General features: G+C 38.1%; 2 protein-coding genes across 2 annotated transcripts; one reads left to right on the top strand and one right to left on the bottom strand.

The window, feature by feature from the left end:
- The first annotated feature begins 218 nt into the window (after positions 1 to 218).
- Positions 219 to 8,538, top strand: stmn2b (stathmin 2b). The gene is made up of 5 exons (XM_082185210.1): positions 219 to 484; positions 5,504 to 5,599; positions 5,958 to 6,133; positions 6,256 to 6,447; positions 7,290 to 8,538. The coding sequence occupies exons 1-5, from the start codon at positions 466 to 468 to the stop codon at positions 7,347 to 7,349; spliced, it is 543 nt and encodes a 180-aa protein (XP_082041336.1). The 5' UTR covers positions 219 to 465; the 3' UTR covers positions 7,350 to 8,538.
- Positions 8,539 to 14,688: 6,150 nt separating this feature from the next.
- Positions 14,689 to 18,870, bottom strand: hey1 (hes-related family bHLH transcription factor with YRPW motif 1). Its single transcript, XM_082185190.1, has 5 exons — positions 18,163 to 18,870; positions 17,794 to 17,869; positions 17,597 to 17,680; positions 16,954 to 17,035; positions 14,689 to 16,375 (listed from the first exon to the last, which is right to left on the bottom strand). The coding sequence occupies exons 1-5, from the start codon at positions 18,246 to 18,248 to the stop codon at positions 15,741 to 15,743; spliced, it is 963 nt and encodes a 320-aa protein (XP_082041316.1). The 5' UTR covers positions 18,249 to 18,870; the 3' UTR covers positions 14,689 to 15,740.
- Between the last annotated feature and the right edge of the window lie 920 nt (positions 18,871 to 19,790).

Raw genomic sequence — 19,790 nt, 5'->3', positions numbered from 1 at the left:
TCAGTGATGGCAGAAGACAGCCATTACAATCCATACGAGATTATCAGTGCTAGGTTACTGTATGAAATGCCATACATGCAACCAACGTTTCCAGTTACCACCGTCTTTGATAGTAGGCTAGGCTATATCATAAAATGAATAAATCAATAGGCGCTGTGCATGAACGGTCTGCACCATTTCTGAGAAAGGGGGAGACTCAATTAGTCACCTTGTAAGCTCCTCACCGTTGACATCCTCCGGTACATTAGAGCGAGCGCGCGACAGCCTTTCACTTAGAGCTGCGCGTGAAGGGACAACAGCAGCCAATCTGATTGAACACACGCACGCTCATAATTCCCGAAGCTGCTCTCGCGCACTCTTTCCCTCAGAGCGCCTTTCTGCTGACTCAGTGCCTTATCAAAGCGAACCGGTTCCTCGCCACCGAAACAGAGCTGAGACGCACCAGTCACCGCAACAACCCCAGCCATGGCCAAAACTGCTATCGGTAAGACAAACCTTCCTTCATTTTGTTCGCCGGTTCATGTATCTATGAAGCAGGATGCTGAGAGATGCTGTCGCGCGCACAAAAGATCCTGATGCAGGAGAAACAAAAGTCTTTTAGCTAAAAAAAAAAAAAAAAAAGGTTTTAAATAACTGTCTGGGTTATTTCTTAGATAAAAAAAAATCTGCTTTCTCTTAACACCCCATGCTGTTTTATTTTCAAATATGGCTGTGCGTTTTGGGTGCACCCAGGCTGCCCACTCACCTTTACATAGAAAAAGAGGGTACTTTATAAATGAGAAAAAGCATTAAATCGTGTTGATATAGAGCACATTTCTTTTCAAATATACTGTAACATGTTTTAAAAGGCATAAAAGGATTTTCTTATGGTGACACTGCACCTGCCGGCTCATATCTCCAGCATAATGCAGAAGGACCCCACCCAAGATCCAGCTCTGTGTTTCAGCCTCCAGAAAATCGAATAAAACCTGACAAAGCCTAACTCGGAACAGTTCAGAGCTTTGGATGTCCTCTATATACGATATTTCTATCCTTTTTCATTAAATTAGCTAGGTGTGGATGGTATATTTATTGCCAAACAAAGCCGTAATAGTGAAATACGACATGATAGTTATTGAATTGCAAACTGAATAGCTTATTGCAAACTGCTGTTTTTATCCACATTATAAACAGGGATGTTTATTATACAGTATACACTGAATTCCTTAATTTTTGGAAATGATCAGAAATAATAAATGAATTAGTTTAATTTCAGTGTTTTGCATTGATTTAGGGACTCTGGTGGGTTTGTCAAAAAACTACACACTGGCATTTTTATATGACCTTATTTATAACCGGTAAATAAGAATCTGTTTTCACACCTTTAATATATTCTTGTGACACACAGTCTGCCAGCACATGTCATTATTTAACCCCAAAAAACCTCCTTTATGATTAGCCTAAACAAGTTTTTAATGTGTAATTGTGGATTTGTATGTGCATCCTTTCGTTCACACCATAGCGGCATATGAGAGGCAGATTGCAGTATCAGATGATTGATGTGTTAAATGGAAGTGTGTCAGGGCTGAAGTCGTCTCGCCGGTAAGCATGTCTCAGTGCTGTTGTGATTCTGGATTATGTTGTAGGCGGCCAAACTGGGGCATGCCATAGAAAAGGTGTGAGTCGGCTTTATTGCATCATTTTGAGGCGCCTGCAGGGCAGGGCACTGTTGGACTGAGGGCGAATGTCTCTGTTCTAGCTGTCATGTCACTTGAAATGTTGGGGAGACATCTGTTTTGTGGAATACCAGTAATGTGCACTTAATCCTACCATGCAATGCAATTACATAGGGCATTGTCTTAAGGATATTTCATTTCATTTCACAGAACACACAAGAAATGCCTGTGGGATTCCTTCCGCTAATAAGAAAGAACATGTCAATCAATATAATCAATACACTTGGAATATTTATAGGGCTTAAAAGAGCCTGCAGAAAGACCTTGGTGCGTTTGTCTGCACCATACACCAGATGAAAATAAGAAAATGAGTCAGAAACCAGCTCTCTCATTAAGGCTAATTTAAAAGCATGGCTTTTATACTTTTAATTACGCATTTGAATTACAGTAACAATTGGATAATTGGCAACAACAATATCATTTTTACCTGTCAGAATCATTGATCAAAACTGAGCTGCCAGGTGCCTGTTTTTGTCTTATCTACTTTAAAGGTCTCCTCATGTAACCCACACCATGCACGTTTATCATTTAAGATTACTGGATATGTGAAAGCAATACGACTAATCCAATCAAGCCCCATTAATCGGTAACCTTACAGGAAGTTCAAACATACACATTCAGCAATGCTCCGCAGTGGGGTGGGGCCATTGCTTTTTAAGATAAATTATTTTTAGGTTTTAATGTCAACCATATGATAAATATATTTCATTGCATACACATATACCCTATATATTGCCATATTGCTGTAGTCATTTTACTTAAAAGTTTCAAATCGACTCAAATCCGTTTTACTGATTTTATTTAAAATGAAGTGGTTTTAGTGTGAACAGATGTAATGATGATCACTATTGAACATTGAAAGGCATTTGTCCAGTTTCACCGGACAGAGCATATGTGTGAGAGAGAATGAGAGAGATGGGAGGAGCCATTATTGATTTCCAGGGTGGGCATGCTGATGCATTATCAAACAAACCACACAAAGGACTTTTCGCTTGTCCACTGGGCCGTAGATCCTGATGGCAAATTTTGAGCAATGCACTTTTTTTTCTACCTAATTTTACAAATGCAGTGCATGGTCTGTGTCACTGTAATGCATGGAATGATATATCAGACAGGACAAAATAGGCTACAGAGAATTAGAATGACTTCTTCATGTAAAAAAATTATAAAGTTTACAGTATAAAATTAGTATCATATTATCTTATATAAAGTTATATGTCATACATTTCAACATGTGTATATATATATATATATATATATATATATATATATATATATATATATATATATATATAGTAGTGGCAAAATTGACGTCCGGAGGGGATATCTGTTTTTAATGATCCTACAGGTTTGATTGAACCATCAAAATATGAGGGAAATATAAAACACTTGGTTAAGGCATTTATCTGACAAATTATTTGACAATAAAAGCCAACTACAGCTACACGTTTCATTAGGCTATATGCAATAAATGCATAGAAAAACAAAAATGTTTTCATGCTTTATGGGGACATTCCAGAGACAATGCTTTATATACTCTACAAATTGTATTTCATCCCTAACTCTAAACCTACCATAAACCTTTCTGCATTTTTACATTTTCAAAAAATAAAAACAGTATGATTTATAAGCTTTTTTCCTGACCAAAAAATGATTTCAGATTTTATCATCTCTGTGGGGACATTCTGTCCCCGTAATGTAGGGTTTACAAAGACCACCCACCCCCCCACACACACACACACACACACACACACACACACACACACACACGTGCGTGCGCGCGTTGTCTTCATGTTTTATGTCTTTCCATAGACATAATGATTTTTAAACTTTTTAATGACCAAACATGTCCCCACACGGACAAGGATTTCGGATGTTGCCATCTTTGTGTAGGGTGTACAAGGCCACACACACACACACACACACACACACACACACACACACACACACACACACACACACACACACACACACACACACACACACACACAATACAGTTTATTACCCCGTTATGTCAATAATCAATGTCTTTTTTGACCAGCCACAATAGCTACAGCTCAAGCCTAAGGTGTGGCTACTGTGTCTACTCTTTTCTAATTACAAACCCTCTGATATTTTCCAGCAGAATCTCTAGATTAGCTCACAGTATTGCACACAGGTTCATCCGTCTGTGTGAGATCCTTTTCACCTGCTTACCAGCCGGCTGACCTGAATTACTTGCTTCAGTGAGCTGTCTATCGTCCTTATCTCACTCTGACTACACAGCAGAAGAGAAATGCTTACTGAGGTCCATTGCCACCCCCTCAATTTACCGGAAGATATGGTTTGCTCCAGTAATTACTAATTAAAGCCCCCCACACCAAAAGCAACCTGCCTCAGGGCTTTTAATCCTAGCGGGAGTGAACACAGTGATTCTCTCCCCTTCTTCCCTTCCCAGTTTTCTCCATCCTCTGTTTGTGAGGGATTAATAAGCTCGTCAGGGAGTGAGAGGGAGTTGATCAGATTTTTCCATCCTCCTCTGGGCGAAGAATGAAGAAACTAGGTTGGTTCTGGAAAGCATGAAAGCAGCCTGATATCTGGCTGGAGAAACCCAAGCATGCACGGTTTGATAACATCAACACAGCACTGCTGTCAAGACATTGATTTATTACTCAAATCCACTGTCTTTGATAAATGCTGTCTTGTGTGTTCAAGGAAAATCAGATACATTAATATGCTTCATGTAGCATCTGCCATACTGATGTGTTGTATGATTTAGACTTGTTTGCACTTAAGCATTAAATGCTGAAAAATCTAAATGATTCTGAAGTTGTGGATGAGGAATTATTGCGCTAGGATCAGTCTTGCCGTCATAAAAAGCCATCTGGAAATCTGTATCGCCTCGTGTCTTCTCTGGTCTTGCCGACTCACTCCCCGCACACACCCTCAGTAGTCAGAGTAAAAATGGATTTTAATAAATAATGTAACGCTGATGGTTGGGCGATGGGGGATGGGTGGATCTTGTGGGGAACATTGTCTTGTAGGAAACCAGAGCATGTGAGGACATGCTGCTGGTTTTCCTTAGAAAGCACAAATGGAAACATTGGCAGTACTGTTAAATAATTTTTATGAGGGTTTGTCATCGTTTTTGGACCCAGGAACCCCCACCCAGAACCCCAACCTAGGGGTGAAACCCTCTACAATAAAAATATCACATTTTTAACATAATACGTTTTTTTTTTAATACAGCATAAAAACGTTCAATTATAAAAAACATCAAACATTATTATATTAATATACAATGTAAATAATTAGGATATATAATAGATACATTTTAATTGACATATCTAATATAACAATAATAATCTAATATATATATATATATATATATATACAGTATATATATATATACTGTATATACATACATTTCTTTAATATATATATATATATATATACACACACATGTGTGTGTATACAAATTAACAAACTAATGTAGATAATATAAATCTAATATAAATTTTTTGTATGATTAAATATAATTAATTTAATATTTTAGCTTTATAAAGTCAGTGGACCCCTGAGTGTAGATGTATTATATTCAATAACAGCTTTACTAAACACACACACACACACACACACACATAACTATTGTGTTAAAATATATATTTTATATCAGTCAGTTTACCCCTGGTGGAAAACCTAGATGATTTGGGTTATTTTCTGCAACATTGGCGATGCAGTTTCGAATAATCATTCATAAAACAGCGAGAATCTGGGTCAATACTTTTGTTTGATGTGTCTCTCTGCAGCATACAAAGAGAAGATGAAGGAGCTTTCCCTCGTCTCCCTCATCTGCTCCTGTCTCTACCCAGAGGCACGCAAGAACCTCATGAGCGAGTTTGAAGGTAGGAAATGAAAATATAAAACCAGTAATGAGATACAATAATGTGCTGTGCTTTATAGACCTCATTCTGTTTGATCTTTATAATCTATTTTTTATTGGCCTGTATGTGTACCAGCAGCATTATTTATCTAACATTTATTATCTTAACAGCTAATATAGATCAATAAATGTCTGATAAATATTAAGGATGGCTGTATAACAAAGTTATGCAAGCTCATTTCACGAGCAAAAGGCAGTTTGTGCATTTTATTGGATGGATCCGGATGCTCAAACCCTACCAATGTGTACATGAATAGTAATGCCAGGCATACTGCAGTTTCTAAACAACATTTGTTTCACTTTGTCTCTTGCATGCTCAGACATGGAGGTTAAGCCCATTAACAAGCGGGCTTCTGGCCAGGCCTTTGAGGTCATCCTGAAGCCACCCTCTCCCACGGCTGACGGGGGCTACAGCATCACTTCACCTCCTAAAAAGAGGGACATGTCTCTGGAGGACATCCAGAAGAAGCTGGAGGCCGCAGAGGAAAGGAGGAGAGTGAGTGACCTATTTATTTGTATAATGTATCTGTACTGTATATATCTGTATTATGTTTGATGTTTGCCATTTTTATTTCTATTATTTTTATCCCTAATCTTTATTCATGTTTATTCTTCCAGTCCCAGGAGGCTCAAGTCCTGAGGGCTCTTGCTGAGAAACGTGATCATGAGCGGGACGTCCTGCTGAAAGCCATGGAGGAGAACAGCAACTTCAGCAGGATGGCAGAGGAGAAACTCATCATGAAGATGGAGCAGATCAAGGAGAACCGTGAGGCCCACCTTGCAGCCTTGCTGGAACGGCTGCATGAGAAGGTCAGGACTTTAATAATAACTTACACTACCGTTCAAACTTTTGGGATCAGTACAATTTCTTTATGTTTTTAAAAGAAGTCACATATGCTCACCGAGGCTGCATTTATTTAAACAAAAATACACTAAAAATTATTACAATTCATAATAATTGTTGCCTATTTTAATATATATTTTTTAATGTAATATATTCCTGTGATCAAAGCTGAATTTTCAGCATCATTCCTCCAGTCTTCAGTGTCACATGATTCTTCAGAAAACATTCTAATATGCTGATTTGGTGCTCAAGAAACATTTCTTATTAATAGCTATGTTGAAAAGAGTTGTGCTGCTTGTGGAAACAGTGATACGTTCTTTGATTTAAAATATTTTCAATACTTTGAAAATAAATATTTTGTAACATTATTAATATCTTTACTGTCAAACTTTTTGAGGAGTTGCATGCTGCAACTGTGAAAAGTGATCTGATTTTTACGAAGATAAAACTAGCAAACAATCCTCAGACTTACATTGAAGGAGGAGCCAGAGTCATAAAGACTAGAATATCATAGAGCTATTGTAAACAACCACCCAAAACACCCTAGAAATACAGCCAACCACCCACACGAGCATCATGGCAGCATCAAAACTCAAATTTTCTTCAGAAAAATACAAATCTAATCTGATTCTCTGTCACAAGAGGGCACTACAGTACAAAAAAAATGTTCTTCAGTACAGTAAAAGAGTACTTCAAAAGGCATTTTAAAAACAAGAATGGTATTTTCTTCATTTTCATCAACATAATATCAACTTTAAGCTATAAACTGCTGATAAATGTCCTGTGTTATTTCTCTATGTGTTTTCAGGAGAAGCACGCTCAGGTGGTGCGCAGAAACAAAGAGCTGATGGAAGAGTTGAGAGCATGAGCACATCTCTCTACACCCACCGTCCCATCACCCCACCCCCTCCCCCCATACCTGCGACCTCCCGTCCCCAGAGAGACCCCCTCTCCCCCTGCCACCGCAGCCCTGTGTAGAAAAGAGCCTCTGTCACCCCACCCCCCCTGCCCTGCCCCGCCCCGCCCAGGCCAAAAGAATCGACCCTGCCCCCCTCACCAACAGCATCCTCCCCGATATAGTCCATAAGACAAAAGGAACATCATTAGTCCAGAAAAAGAAAAAAATGTTTTTGATCAATTCGAAACCAGTCAAAGTGGGTGTGGTTTTTTTGTAAATACTTCCTATTTGTTTTATATGAGACGATGAAAAGTATTGCGGTGTGCCATTTTATAAGTTTCTCTCTCTGTATTCTTATCTTTTAGTGGATGTTCCTGTTTCCTCTCTCTCTCTCTCTCTCTCTCTCTCTCTCTCTCTCAGATCTACTACAGTTTCTCTTGTACCAGGCTTTGATGTTTGTGAGTTTGCTGGCTAGCTGACATTTGCAACGTCTTCTCTAAACCCAATGATCATGTTAGTGTCTCTATGTCCATGTGGAGAGAGTAAAAGCCGCCACAGTACAGTACACACAGCTCTAATCGGTCACTAACATAGCATTTACAGTAATCTTTAGCTCTTTCTTCATACATTCATCTGGTATATAGTCACAACACAGACACACACACACACACACACACACACACACACACACACACACACACACACACACACACACACACACACTTAAATGAACCCGGTCAGCATGATTTAGTAAGAAAAATGACATGTTGCTCAAGAGGAGCAGCGGTTTGAGCCACGCCGAAATCATGCGACGTCTCTTGACCCGTGTTTGACCATAGTCTGGGTTGCATTTATGCTGAACATAAAGTTAACCTTGAGTTCTTGAGAATCACGTGTATTGAAGTTCTCCCATTCTAATTCTTGAAAGATTTTCAGGTTGATATCTGGTAATACAGTGGACATTGCAAGATGTGTGTGTAAGTGTGTGTGTCAAGAGCAGTGTGGGTAGACGGTGTTATAATGTGCCATAGCTATTGCTTTAATGTCACAAACCTGCCCGCCCTCATATTTCTCTTCAAGCTGTGTGTTTTATTCCCTTCACATGTAACTTTGCGAGCAAGCTGTGGTGAATAAAGGCTTGGGTTCCTTGGAATGACAATATCTGTCTTTGGGTCCGTTTTTGTTTCATACAACATACATTAACATAAACACAAAAGTAGATTTCAAATTTAACAACTATGCTGAAGGCGGCAGGGCACGAAAACGTGATTAACGAAATGCGAGAAATAACAAAGTGTAATATCCTAGTTTTCCAACAGGTGGCGATAAATGACTTTGCAAGAAAACATGCTTCAACTCGCAATAGCATACCATACTTCTCTAGCTATTGCACTATAGTGTGGGGAAATTCTATATGCACAAAATACTTACCGTATATTATCCACTAAATTTGCTTTCAAAATGTGCAGTAGCCTATGCAATATAGTTTATTTTATTATGTATCTTAAGTGCAATGTGTTCGACTTGACCTTCCACTTGATGAAGCAGGATGAACTGAACAAGAGGTAGGCCTAGGCTAATAGTAATAGCCTAAAGCCCCGTTCACACTGCCAGCGATTTTGTCGCTGTATGTCGCTAGTCTCTGTACTGTGAAGTCGCTTGTGGGCGTTCATAGTGCTGTCGCTCTAATGTGACTGGTAGACTGCACGTCTGGCCATATCTATACAAAATACCATCACAAGTGATATATACAACTATATCATTTTAATTTGACTAGGATTTAGGCTCAAAAGAAACAGTATGCTGTTGGGAGAGTGTTTTTATATTACCACAGCAGTGTTCAGTGGATTAAATCATTAACGATCGATCAATCAACAGATTAACTCATACTGTCATAAATTACTAAAACGTCATTCGAATTTGACAAATAATAAATTTTCTTGTCCCTAATAGTCAACATAATGCAGGGGAAACTGTAAAATGATCTGCAGCAGTGCTAAACTTGCATCATAATTACAACACTCGAACTAAATGTGTGAATTAAACTCACTGAGACTGTCGACAGTTTCTTTTCCATGCATCATTTTATTATATCCATGTATGTGGTTACAGTCAAATCATATAAAACAGTGAAATCGCCCTCGAACTCTTCTGTCTTGCCTGCACTCGAGACGGTAACGTGAGCTGAGCTAGAGATGGGGAGTCGATTCCTCGACTCTCACTAGCCCTAGTGTCGGAATCGACTCCAGGTCAGGAATCGACTCCCAGTGTCGAGTGTTTTTTTCAAGTTCAACACAGCAACAGTTCATTATAACGAAAAGATTATAATGAATGTAAAGATACGGAAATTAAAATAAAAAGATAAAGAAATGAGAGGGAAAAAAAAGTAATGCCAGGAAAACAAAGAACAATAATGTATAGATACCTTATACGCTGAGTTTTGGTTCATTTATGAGACGCGCTTCAGTTCACTCGCCGGCGCCTACGTGTCATGATTATCTATTTTCTACTATATTTACTTATTTATTAAATCCTGGATGAAACATTGATTAAAATTAAGATACAATTAATACAAAACGAAATTCACTTTAAAAAAAAGGCTTTGTGCTTTCTGTTTGAGGTCTCAGTGAAAGTTTTAAAGTCACTTTCAGAGCGGTCATGTCCGTAACAGAGAACTGTCACGTCTTTTGTTTTTTCCTCATAAATGGGAACACGAAAAATAAAATAAAATCAATATTTTATGTTCTGTGGAGAGCCAACCCTTCTTCATCCGGTGGGTATTACTTTTGGTTTGCGCAGTGTAATTCACAGAATTAGGTACAAAAAAATATTTTGCTACCTAAAAGTGAAAGATTTTTTGTGTCCCGTAACGCATGTGTAGCCTAGGCTATTTCCCATTAAATATAAAACGCATACTGATATTTTTCAATATGTATTAAATGCATTTTCTGAGAATTTATATTTCAAGTTTTTACTGCAAATGTCCCGTTTACAACGATGGAATTGCCCAATATTAAATAATTTACCCTCAACTAGTTTTGTGGTGTAGGTCTACGAATTGTATAATGTTAACTTCAAAAAAGGTGTGTGTCGCGATTCTGCCTTCTCACACCGCGACACAGGTTCGTAGATCTGAGTGTAGCGATTTCGGATTCATATTGCATATTGTTACAGCCCTAATTATTAGAATATAGACATTAAGAGAATAAATTGTTATGCAAGTACTTTTACTTTTAATACTTAAAGTACATTTAAAATCAGGTAGGCTACTTTTTACTTAAGTAGGGTTTTCATTGTGGTACTTCTACTTTTACTAAAGTAAATATGTCTCTGGTTATTTGTACTTTTACTTAAGTACTGAGATTCAGTACTTCCTCCACCACTGGTAATAATATAACTAATATTTTTCAATGTTAAACAAAAAAAGTTAAAAAATAAAGTTAAACATGCTTAAGTTAAAGTTCATAGCTTCACTACATTAAAATTATATAAAATAATATACAAAATAAATAGATAAATACACTGTCTAAAACAAGTCTGCTTTTACAAGTTTAATGATTAATACTTGAACATATTGCACACTTAAATATGATTTGAAGAAGCTGCGATGTGAAAAGGAGGGGGATTTATAAGGTTTAGTTGATTAAACATTTTAGTATAGGAAACATTTGTATCCTCGCTCTTGACTCCTCAGGAAGCCTCCTCGTTCCTCGCCCCCCTCACGGTGGAATTCAAGAATTTAGATGTCCTACATGAGAGCGGAGCTCGATCGGTTTCAGGGTCGTAGGACATACGAGCGAGAAACGAGGAAGCATATTGAGACGCACCTTCTGAATCCTGACCCTATTTTAATTCAAAGTAAATGGAGTCGAGGAGTCGATTCCACCGACTCCAAAATTAGGAGTCGGGAGTCGGAGTCGACTCCAAAAAAACCGGAACCGAACACCCCTAAGCTGAGCTCCTCTGAAAGTCTTCTTTCCTATTGGTTGTCGCTCGCGAAAATCGCTTCTCATTTGCATAAAGTTGAAATTTCTGAACTTTTGTCGCGCGTCTCGTGTCGCTTGACACGCCCACATTCTGTCGCCAACGGTCACTGTCGCTCGTGTCGCTGGAAGTCGCCAGCGCTCCATTGAAATGAATGGGATCATGTCGCTTTGTCGCTGCGTGTCGCTGGCAGTGTGAACGGGGCTTAATACATCAGTCGCGAATTTTAAAATGTTTCATTACTCATTATTTGATAGGGTTGCCAAATTTTGATATTTTACCCCAAATGGGAATACACATTAAAAACAAGCGTTTTATTTTCCATGTGACAACTAGATTCCACTTTCTCAATTAAAAACATGCAACGTGATGAGCTCACGTGACAAAGTCGTAATGTGGCAAAGTCGTAGCATCCCAGCTAACAGGGAAGGTTCTTAAAACTTTGGTTTACTTTCTGGCAAGGTTCTCTTAACGTTTTTCCAGTAACATCAATAGAACATTTGTTCAAAATGATCTTGGCTTTAATGATGTTCTCAAAAAAGCACAAAAATGTTATTTTAACATCGTTAATGGAATGTTTTTAGTTTTCATAACTTAATGTGAACGTTAGCTAAACGTTCTTAGAACATGTTTTTGTTAGGGATACTACTTTAAACCTTTATCATCGAATACTTATTTATACAAAAAGGTAATAATCAGTTACTAGTATTACGTTTCAAACATGGTTATTGGTAGTGCAGTACTATAGTATAATACTAGTGCATGGCTTACTGCATTCTGCAGCGTTCAGTACTGCCTAATATATTTCTTAAAACATAGTTTATGAATGAGTATTCAATATGCCAATATAAGCCTAAATATGCAATACAGGCATACATTGTCATTGCTTGACCTAATTATGTATAATTCAATGAGTGGCATACAGCTCATCTGCAATTGCAACCAATTTTGTGTAAAAATGTTTGGTAATTCAATCAAATAATTATTCGAGAATGTAAAATAGCAAGCTAAAAATAATTTAAAATGATTTCTGGTCCATTCATCAAACATTTCGTGTTTTGGGATAGAGTACAAAACACAGTATGCTCTGATGTATACTGCATTTTTCGGCAAATCATAGGTCATCCAGGTATTTTACGCATGTAGATAATTTGCATACTGCATTAATAGTACGAGTAGTATGCTATTCCAAGCCTAGCCATTACTGCTACAGTATCTACTTAATATTCCAGTTTTAGAGAATCCAACCATCACCTCTAGGGGGAACATGGGGGGAAACATGTGATAAAAGCCTCTAAAATACATTTAAAGGCAGCTAGAGAAATAAAGAAGTGTGTTGGCAGTGTGCTGTGTGTAGGTGGGAATCTGTTTTACGGGTTTGGCTGGCAGTATAGTACCCGTGGTGGCGTGGGAGTGCTCCGCACCAGGAGCTCAGTGAGCGGCTGTGATTGCTTTGGGACAAAGCTGCACTGTGCGGCCCTCTCCTCCTACTTCTTCTCTCTCGTTCCCTCTCTTCTCGCTCTACCTCTCTCTTTCCTCCCTGTGCAGTCCAGGCCAGCCAGGCTGCCATTGTCCAGGATATCCCTTGGCTGTTAATGGCTTCCTGGATACATAGAGAGGCCACAGAGAGGCCCCTGGGCCGTGTTTGATATCAGTTCAAAACGCACGCATACAGGCACTGGTTCAACCCTATAGAAATCTGCAGCGCCATGAAAGGAACTATTCTTCCCCAAAGCATTACAGTTTTTCTGAATTGCCAAAACACTAAACCCCATTCTCTAAGTAACCCCATCCAGTAAGAGGAGGTGAACAAGCAGGAAGAGGATGAGGACGAGGAAGAGCAAGGTGTGGAGAATGTTGTCAAGGCTGGATCTTGCTTTAGGGTTTTTCCCTTTGCCTGACATTGTCTGAGATGTGGAGAAACTCCTCCGGCCGGACCAACATGAAGACATGATGCTGAAGCAGAATGAAATCTCTCTCACTGACCTTGATTTTGCAGTTGCACAGCTCTTCTGAGTGTACTTTACTGTAACATGCTTTTCATTTAGAGTTTTTGCACAGTATGCAAGTGGTGAATATACAGACATTCGATAGGCCTACTATTCAATATTCAGTGCAATACTATACTTGCAGTGGATACAGTATAAAATGTATTCACCTTACCTTAATGTTGTCAGGTGTGTGTAAGTTGTCATTACTATACTTTTTTTCTGTAACTGCATACTTTGGATTCTGTGTTCTCCATTTCTTGATGTAGTGTCTAATGAATGATCTGTAGTGTTTATGATTTAGATTTTGCCAGAAGAGTCAGAGGTTCTGTGAATGTGGTTTGACAATTCAGAAAAACTGTAAATCACATGTAAGGCCTATTTATGTATATTCACCTGTGTGAGAGAGGGGTGACTGGAACATTTCAAGCACGCCAACAAATCTGGACGATAAAAATGTATGAATGCAGTTTACTGTGACTGTTTAATGTTTTTATCAGACTGCGAGATTTGTCCTAAAAGACGTTTCGACGTAGATGTCAGTAAAAATGGTCATTTTGTTACAAAAATATGTCATTATTTTGATTAGGAATGCACCCATTTTAAATTTCCGGCTGATATCAATAAGTTGATAATTATTAGAATTTGATGGCCAATAATTAAAGTTATATTATAATTATAATAATAATAAAATGTATCTAAAGAAATGTAAATAAAGAAAACAATCAGTTTACATGTTAAAACTGAATTTAGTCATCATAACATTAAAATGTACAGTATGAAAAATGGATAGTTGATCAGTATTTTCCTAATATGGCCAATTTTTTTTATTATATTATATTTATTTTAAAATGTATCCAAATAAATATAAAATTAATTAAAAATAATACACACAAACCAATCAATTTAAATACTAAAACTGAATTTAGGCATCACAACATTATAATGTAGCCTACATTTTGAAAAATAGATAGATTTTAATTATTTACATGTTATGGCCAATATTTATATTATAATTATATTAATTATAAATTGTATCTAAATAAATCTAAAATAAATTAAAAATAATAAATTTAGCCATGATAACATTATAATGTACAGTATGAAAGGTTTGTTAAAAAATTACTTTTAACGTTTTTATTACATTCTTAGTGTTTTTAAAGATTCATTTTAATTAAGAGTTAGGTGAAGGCATAAGGTAATATAAATGTAAAAATAGAAGAAATGAGCACGGAAAACCAAAAATCTCTAATATGCTCTCAATTAATATATTGTGCATTCGTAGTATTGAATGTGTCTATGACAATATAAAAAATCATAACATGAGCACACAAATCCAGGGTTATTAGCTACATGTATCATTTTATTACAGGAAAGTCACACAGGTTAGTGAGGGACAGGCACAGTACCACATCATCTCTTCCAGTACTATCTATTCCCCTAATCTTATCTGATTTGCCAGTGCAAATTCCCTATTACCACAAAAAGGATCTGGTTTTCCAAAGTACATTTAACTAAGAGAAGAGAGTAAGAGGGAGAGAGAGAGAGATGATTTGGGGCATTAAGGGTGAACATGCCTGTAAGCGCTCAATTCTGCTATTAACAAACCTAACAGTGCCTTTGCTACAATTACATTAGTGCAGTTCTGAGAGATTGTCTATTTAGATTGTCTCCGTAAAGGTGTACCAGTGGTCCATCCCTGCAAACAACAAATTTATTACATTTTAAACAAAATAAACACACACTGCAGGTCACTGACCAAAAAGACTTAAATCTTTATAAAATAAAATAAAAGAACGTATACTCAGCTGAGGAATACAGGTTCAGTTGCATAGGTTTTGTATATGTGCAGATGGACAGTTGGAAAACCTCAACTTCATTGCATAGTATTTTCTAATATCATAGAAATGCTGAACAGTTTTCCCCCCAAAAAAATCTAATTTGAAAGATCATTCTCTGAAAAATCCCGCCTTTTATTCTGGAGGAGAAGATGCAACTATATCACATCATGTTATCAAATCGTTCCTTTATTATCTTTATATAATTAAATCTGTTTTAAATTAAACTCCATTAACAGCCGTCTCTCTCTCTCTCTCTCTCTCTCTCTCTCTCTCTCAGCATACATTTCTCCACTGAGGGACAAAAGATCTCTATTTGTTCAGAACTGATGTGTGAGAACCCCGATCATCTCTAGAACTTATTTCAGCTCGACCTGAGACGGATTTCAAAAGACAGGGTCATTCGAATAAGTACATCGGTTCTGTATTCGCTCTTTCCCTTTGTACAGAGAGGAATTCTGCGGTTGTGTCCATCTCTTTGAAATAGTCATTTGTTACAGAGAAAAGTCATTTCTAACTGTCTGTCCACAGCGTTCATGTTTTTGCAAAGTTCAGAAGGCTCCTATTTCCATGCTCCAGGGCCTATAGGGCTTCCCCAGGCTGCTGGAGGGAGTCGCGGGGCCCAGCGAACTCGGGGACAGCAGAGGAAATGCGCTCAGCGGGAAGGGAAACGCAGACAGGCTTGAAAGTGACGTCAGGAGAGGCGGAGAAAGCTTGGATGTAGTAGGTGGTGTGAGACCAGGGGGCAGGGAGGTACCGGGCGGCACCCTCAGGGGTCCCGTCTGCCCTGCCTCGCTAATCCCCGTCCCGGTCAGCCTGCTGGGGGCGTGCGGCTCTGTGGAGGCAGCGGATGAAGATGAGGAGGAGGAGGGCGACGAAGAATTCGAGGATGGAGGGCTGCTGGTGCTGCGTGAGAGCGGCGCCCCCTGCTGTTGTTGCAGGAGGAGGTGGTGGGCCAGGTGGCCGGGCGGCGTCCCGAATGCGGAGCCCCACGCCAAGTGGCCCAAACCCGAATGAGCTTCTCTCTGGGAGGCGTAACTGTTCAGGTGCGAAACCAGGCGGATGCGGAGGGGGTCGGTGTTGTCCAGGCCCTCGATGATACTGAGGTAACGCGCCGTCTCTGCCAGACACTCGCGGAAACCCAGCCCGCGGTAATCCATGGCCAGCGCATGAGCATCAAAGTAACCTGTGTGAGAGAGAAACCAGAGCTGGTGAGTGATCTGATCTGATAATGATTACAGCTTATGACAGGAAACACTGTGCTGTTAATAGATCACACTGGGAGGGGCTGAGAGTGAAACCGAAATGACACTAGATAAACAACAGAGATTAAACGTCTGGGTTAGTAATTATTTTCTTTGAGCAGATTCCCAAACATTGGATGATCTCATAATGAAAGATAACATACAACATTAAACATGGCAAGATTTTTTTAGTAAGACTTTATGAAAACTTTCATTAATAATACATCGTTAGAAAATATCATAATGCATAAAAGAGCAATGGTTAATGTTAGAGACGCGGTCAAACATTTTGTTAAGCATATAAAAAGCATATGCTTATTTTATTTGTAATTTAAATACACTGTAAAAATAATATGATTAATAAGTTCTGACAACATATGGTTTTACACTGCTTTAGTCAGTTTAATGTAATTTAAGTTGAAATGACTTAAACATCCAAGTTGATTGTACTTAAAAATTTAAGGCAGCAACTTAAAGTGTATTTTCTTTAAAAATAAATGCTAGTGCGAAAAAACCTTACCTTTTCCTCCAGCTGCATGAAGCATCTTTAAATGATCTACCGTCATCTGCAAAATTTCTGCCTTTTCTAGTTTAGCAGAGCCCTGAGAACAAGAACAGATGTGTTGATGAGTTAAGTGATACGATACTGTATGGCTCAATGACAAATAAGAATGTCTGAGATGATAAAGAGGAAATTCTTTTCTTTTTAAAAAAAATCGATTTTAAAACACATGTGCCAAGTTCTTGTTTTGGTTTCATTCTGGGAAAAAGTATACCTTTTCACAAAAAGGCCCAAAACTGGGATATATAAAAAATTTTTTAAAAAAATTGAATAACTTTGATACACAAATCTTAAGGATTTCAACGAGTCCTTAGTTTTTATGGTTTTCTTGTGCCATGACAACAAAAATGCATCCTGCATGTTGGTTATGCCACACTGAAGTTTATTTGAAATATTAATAATAATATTTAAAAACAAAATGTTTTTTTTTTTATGACATGAATACAGGACTAAATGCCAACATTTCAGGAAAACATTTCTTTTTCAAGAATTTAATCCCGTAAAGAGACCTATGTATAAAATCTAGACAGTTAGAGCACCTAGACATTTGATTGCAGTGGTCTGACTCTGAGATGTAAGTCAGGTGTTGATTGACACTCACCTGTTTCTCAAAGGCGCTGGGCACCAGTCTGCGCAGCTCAGACAGACTGTTATTAATCCGGTCCCTACGGCGCTTCTCAATGATCTGTCCAAACAGATTGTGAAATCATCATTATTAAAAGTCATTTAAGGACATTAAAGTCATTTATTCAGCTTTTTTAGCATTTATTAGCATTTATTCAAGAAAAACGCTCTTACCCCTCTGCGACGTTTTCTCGCTTGCACTTGAGAGGTTGTGGATGGAGACATTGATCCGAGTGGAGAAGTCACCCCGCTTTAAAAACAAAATATGCATAAGAACACACAATATGAACACAGTACATTTGATTTTTATGAAATATGATCCTGACCAACATCTAAAGGAAACGATTTTCTAGGAAATATTCCACATAGGCTAATTTTGTTGACAGATATGTGATTTAGAAATATTGATCTTAATTTTGTGTGCGATTCAAATTAAACGTGCGCACATTAAATCGTATGATTGTTTTCTTCATTTGGTCGCAAGTCAAATGTTTCATTACTCAAAAAAAGCAAGACGACTCAAATAAATGACAGCTAACTTACGCATTTTCGTCAGCACTCTCCTTCTCCACTTCGATATTCTCATCGAGCTCACTATCCGAGGAGCTGAAATCGTGATTTCTCTTCATTTTTCGATAGTATTTCAGAGCGTATCCTCAGCGTGTGTCAGGTGAGACTGAAGTTCATCCGTATGAACCGACAAGCTTTCCCACGGTATAATTTCAACTCCGCAGCTCGCCAAGACAGGCGTGGCTAAGATCGTGGATAGCCAATCAGCGAACAAGTCTGGAGTTGAGTGGCACGTCGGTTGTCAACGTCCCAGTTTAGCCCCGCCCCTCTTTTTGAATACGCTTAACAAAGGGCCAATAGAATGTTCGTCCGTGAGAGCGGAGCTCCGCCCCCGGGTTCCGCCGGTGCTTGTGTTGTCTAGCCCAGCTGAAAGGAGTGGCTGGCCGGCTGTCAGCACGCGCAAGCCGTGGGAAAGTTTCTTAGCAGAACGCTGATAACCAATCAGGGGCGACGGCCGTCTCCGGCGCTGGAATGAATGGGGCAATTGGTTGGGGCGACGGGCGGTCTGCGAGTGAGCGTGTGAACCTGTAATCTAATACTAACTCATCCGAAGGACTGCAGTGTGTGTACGAGGAAGCTACCAAGTCTAAATGTAGGCTACTCGATGAAGCTCAAACATGTACCTTCTTTAAACGGCATTCCCAAAGGTGCACTGCAATTAAAACAGACCTTGCACAACAAGTAGGCTACACAGCAATAACCTGAGGGTTTTCCACTTGCAATTAGCTTGTCAAGTGCATGTTATATTATTCTAATAGTTTAATATAATAATAATTATATATACTGATTTATTTTGCCTAGCATTTTGACAGCATTTTGTACTTAAAACATATTAGCATAAAATACAAATAAAATAAATACACATTTACAATATAAATTAATAAGAATTCAAATAGTTAATAGTTTTTGTATCTTTATATAAGTCTTTATATAATTCCATTAGGCCATATAGGCTACATTCTATTTCCATTATATAACTTATATATATAACTTAGGCATATAATATATGACGTAGGCTACATATATATATAAAATAGAAATCATAATGTAAATATGCTATATTCCAGTTTTTCCCAATTTTTTCCCCATTATTGTATAATCATTATAGCCTACATACGCTTTTACAACCTCATTTTCTATTTCCATTTATTTTATATATATTCACATAATGCATAACACCTTAATTCAAATTATATATCTGGATCTATGTTCAAATTCAATTAAAGTCTTCTGTATTTTTGCAACAAATATCTGCAACATGAAAAATATCATTCTGTCAGTCAAGAACTATAAGTGAGTATGCACAACTTCAAACTAAATCACAGGTTAATAAAAAATAAAAAAATCACACTAACATGAAAAGCATCACATATTGACCCCTATTGACTGAGTTTGCAAGAGCATCAGAAGAGCTCCTAATCAATAGAACAGATAAGTTCACGCTGATGTGTGCTTCTGGCTGATACGCTGCAGCTGGATCCTTATCAGCCCGTGCACATCATGCTTAATTGTCATCGGTTCTGCATACATGAATGAGAGGAAGCTCTTTGGCTGATTTCATGTTGTTATTGCTACCAGCTTCGGCTCGACGGCATGGATGA

This window comes from Leuciscus leuciscus (genome assembly GCF_965113295.1).
Source record: "Leuciscus leuciscus genome assembly, chromosome: 12".
NCBI lineage: Eukaryota > Metazoa > Chordata > Actinopteri > Cypriniformes > Leuciscidae > Leuciscus > Leuciscus leuciscus.
The sequence above is the reverse complement of the archived record's forward strand: the minus strand, read 5'-3'. Positions and strand labels throughout refer to the sequence as shown.

Bases quoted from the DNA above. Each gene is read 5' to 3' on its own strand.
- stmn2b (XM_082185210.1), top strand. The intron at 5,600-5,957 runs GTAGGAAATGAA...TTGCATGCTCAG, and splicing joins CCTCATGAGCGAGTTTGAAG to ACATGGAGGTTAAGCCCATT. The intron at 6,134-6,255 runs GTGAGTGACCTA...TTATTCTTCCAG, and splicing joins CCGCAGAGGAAAGGAGGAGA to TCCCAGGAGGCTCAAGTCCT.
- hey1 (XM_082185190.1), bottom strand. From the start codon at position 18,248: ATGAAGAGAAATCACGATTTCAGCTCCTCGGATAGTGAGCTCGATGAG. The intron at 17,870-18,162 runs GTAAGTTAGCTG...TTGTTTTTAAAG, and splicing joins GAGAGTGCTGACGAAAATGC to CGGGGTGACTTCTCCACTCG. The intron at 16,376-16,953 runs GTAAGGTTTTTT...TCTCTCACACAG, and splicing joins TCATGCAGCTGGAGGAAAAG to GTTACTTTGATGCTCATGCG.